The following is a 2523-nucleotide window of genomic DNA, read 5'->3' on the forward strand; positions in this document are numbered from 1 at the left end:
ACTCTCATCGCAGAATGTGAACCATCTCACTAATGAGATGCGTGCTACGCACAGATTATAACGACTTGGCTGGATAACTATATTAATCATGTAATATGTTACAATTTTTATGTAACTTTGGGAACAGGTCTGTCGTGGCTTAACGCAGCATTGTGTTTTCCTATAACTACGTACGCACAAAGAAAAGTGGGGGCGTAGAAAGCCATGCAGACAACTTTTGACACATTTACGTCAACTAATATAAATACAACCAGTTTGTGTCTTTCGGCAAGCAGTCGTTATTTAGCAAATCTATCATGAAGCTCCAAGTAAGTGCCTGTGATGAGTTTTCCAAGACAGTGTTCAATTTTTCTTTGTTTGTAGAATTGTGCCCTTGTACTGGTTTTGGGTTTGGTATCGGCCCTCCCTGAAGAAAAAACGGAAAAAACGGCAGCCACTTCCGAAAAGAAGCAAGATAAACGTGGACTTTTGGATTTTGGATATGGAATAGGAGGCCATGAACTTGGAGGTGGTTTTGAATTGGGACATGGAATCGGGTTCGGGTCCATCGGAGATTACGAAGGACACGGTCATGTCAAACACATCACAATCACTAAAGAAATCCCTGTTCCAGTACCACACCCAGTACCTTACCCAGTAGTCAAAAAGGTTGGTGTACCATACCCAGTCAAGGTAGCGATCCCAGTCGATCGCCCGTATCCAGTACATGTACCCAAACCATACCCAGTAACTGTAATAAAACCAGTACCTGTACCTGTAGAAAAACCAGTACCATATCCAGTTAAAGTAGCTGTCAAAGTACCAGTACCAGTGCCACACCCTGTGCCTGTACCCAAACCCGTACCTTATCCAGTGCACAAACCAGTGCCTTACCCAGTCAAAGTTCCAGTGTATGTAGAGAAGAAAGTTCCAGTTCTTGTCAAAGGACATGAAGGGTACGGTCTCGAAAGCCATGGCTTTGAACTAGGAGGGTTTGGAGGTCATGAATTCGAACTTGGAGGGTATCATTAAATAAATAACGGCTGCAGCAGCGTAAATGTCATCAGTATTGTTGCACTTGATTGCTCATTTTGTCTGTTTATTATTTAAATTATGTATTTATTCTTTATTTTCAGTAAATGAAATGTTCTTTTAAAGGGAGTCTTTTATTTATATTAAGGATTTTTTGTCTTTTTACTTAACATGCATTTCACAAATTTTCACTTTAATCACACAAAATGACATAAAACAAAAAATTACGGAATTCTATGAAGCGAAGAATTCGAATTGAAAAACACATACAAAACATTAAAATGGAACTTTACCCCACATGATCGAAAAAAAGTAGGTCCTGCACTTTATTTTTAAAATAATGGTATTGACAACACCAACACGTTACTTTTTGAAAGTTACAATACAAATAACTGTCATACAATAATCATTTTTAAAATAAATTGCACAACCTACAGTGGTAGATTGTACAACAAGGGTGGCAATGATTCCCGTATCACATGAGGGCGACAGTAAATGCACGAGCGATAGCGAGTGCGTGAAGTAGCCCGAAGGTGATACGGGCAATCCACTGGAGTTCTACAGTCTACTTTTTCTACAACCAACTGTATTTAACGTTTTTTATCTTGCACACCACGGCTTCGTTGAAATACAGATTGACATAATGACAGTGATGACAACTATCAACTGTCAATTTTTTTAAAAAGTTAACAATAATACGTACAAGTAATTATATTTAACCAAATAAACAGTTTTTACACTACTTACTATTATTCGTGGTGCCTGCAATCATCTTCATACAACTCAGTTTATGAAATCAGTCACTTGCTAATTGACAAGTGACATTTTTATGTGCGCAGAAAGTGTCGATGGAACAAAACGGAGATAAGGTAAATTCGGGAAAGAAGCGTTGTGAGTTGTCGCTATTATTATTAGAAGCGTTTAATATAAAGACTTTTTTGTAGTATGTAAATAGTTTTGCTTGATCAGGAAGGGAAAAGAATTGTAAAGCCATACGACACTTTGCCTTGCTATCAAAATACAACATCTAACCTGAAAGAAACCAATTTATTTTAATTTACCTTATTTAGGCCTCTCCTTTCCCATGTCAAAATTACAAAATGCGTTGATTGGTTGATTTCATATCTATTCTTTTTAGGATATGAATTCATATCTGTTCAGTGTTCAGTTAGCTGCAACTGCATAGATTTCCATTCAGTATGCAATTTAGAAATGTGTGAATAGAAGTAGAAAAGGGAGTTTTTTCGATTATATGGTACAGCTTGATCAAAAGTTTGGTTATGACATTTTAGTAACAATGAATAAAAAATTTTTATGTTCATGAAATGTCACAGTTAACCACGTCAGTTTTGACAAGAGGAAGTAAAGTGGAACGACAGAAATACCAATTTCTAGCAAAATGTATTGCTACCAACTACTAAAACATCGCTTGTCATCATGTTGTACCTACTTTAAAATAGAATAAATTCTAATACGTTTCGTAAATACAAATACGGAAACTTTCTAATTTTA

General features: G+C 36.4%; 1 protein-coding gene across 1 annotated transcript; it reads left to right on the forward strand.

Annotated features, from left to right (window-relative positions):
* The first annotated feature begins 239 nt into the window (after positions 1-239).
* LOC135131365 (keratinocyte proline-rich protein-like) lies at positions 240-1061 on the forward strand. The gene is made up of 2 exons (XM_064059046.1): positions 240-308; positions 364-1061. The coding sequence occupies exons 1-2, from the start codon at positions 297-299 to the stop codon at positions 1009-1011; spliced, it is 660 nt and encodes a 219-aa protein (XP_063915116.1). The 5' UTR covers positions 240-296; the 3' UTR covers positions 1012-1061.
* The last annotated feature ends 1462 nt before the right edge of the window (positions 1062-2523 follow it).

This window comes from Zophobas morio, unplaced genomic scaffold (assembly GCF_036711695.1).
Source record: "Zophobas morio isolate AGI-343-1 ecotype UQ-CSIRO unplaced genomic scaffold, CSIRO_AGI_Zmor_V1 ptg000002l, whole genome shotgun sequence".
In the NCBI taxonomy this organism is placed as follows: Eukaryota; Metazoa; Arthropoda; class Insecta; order Coleoptera; family Tenebrionidae; genus Zophobas; species Zophobas morio.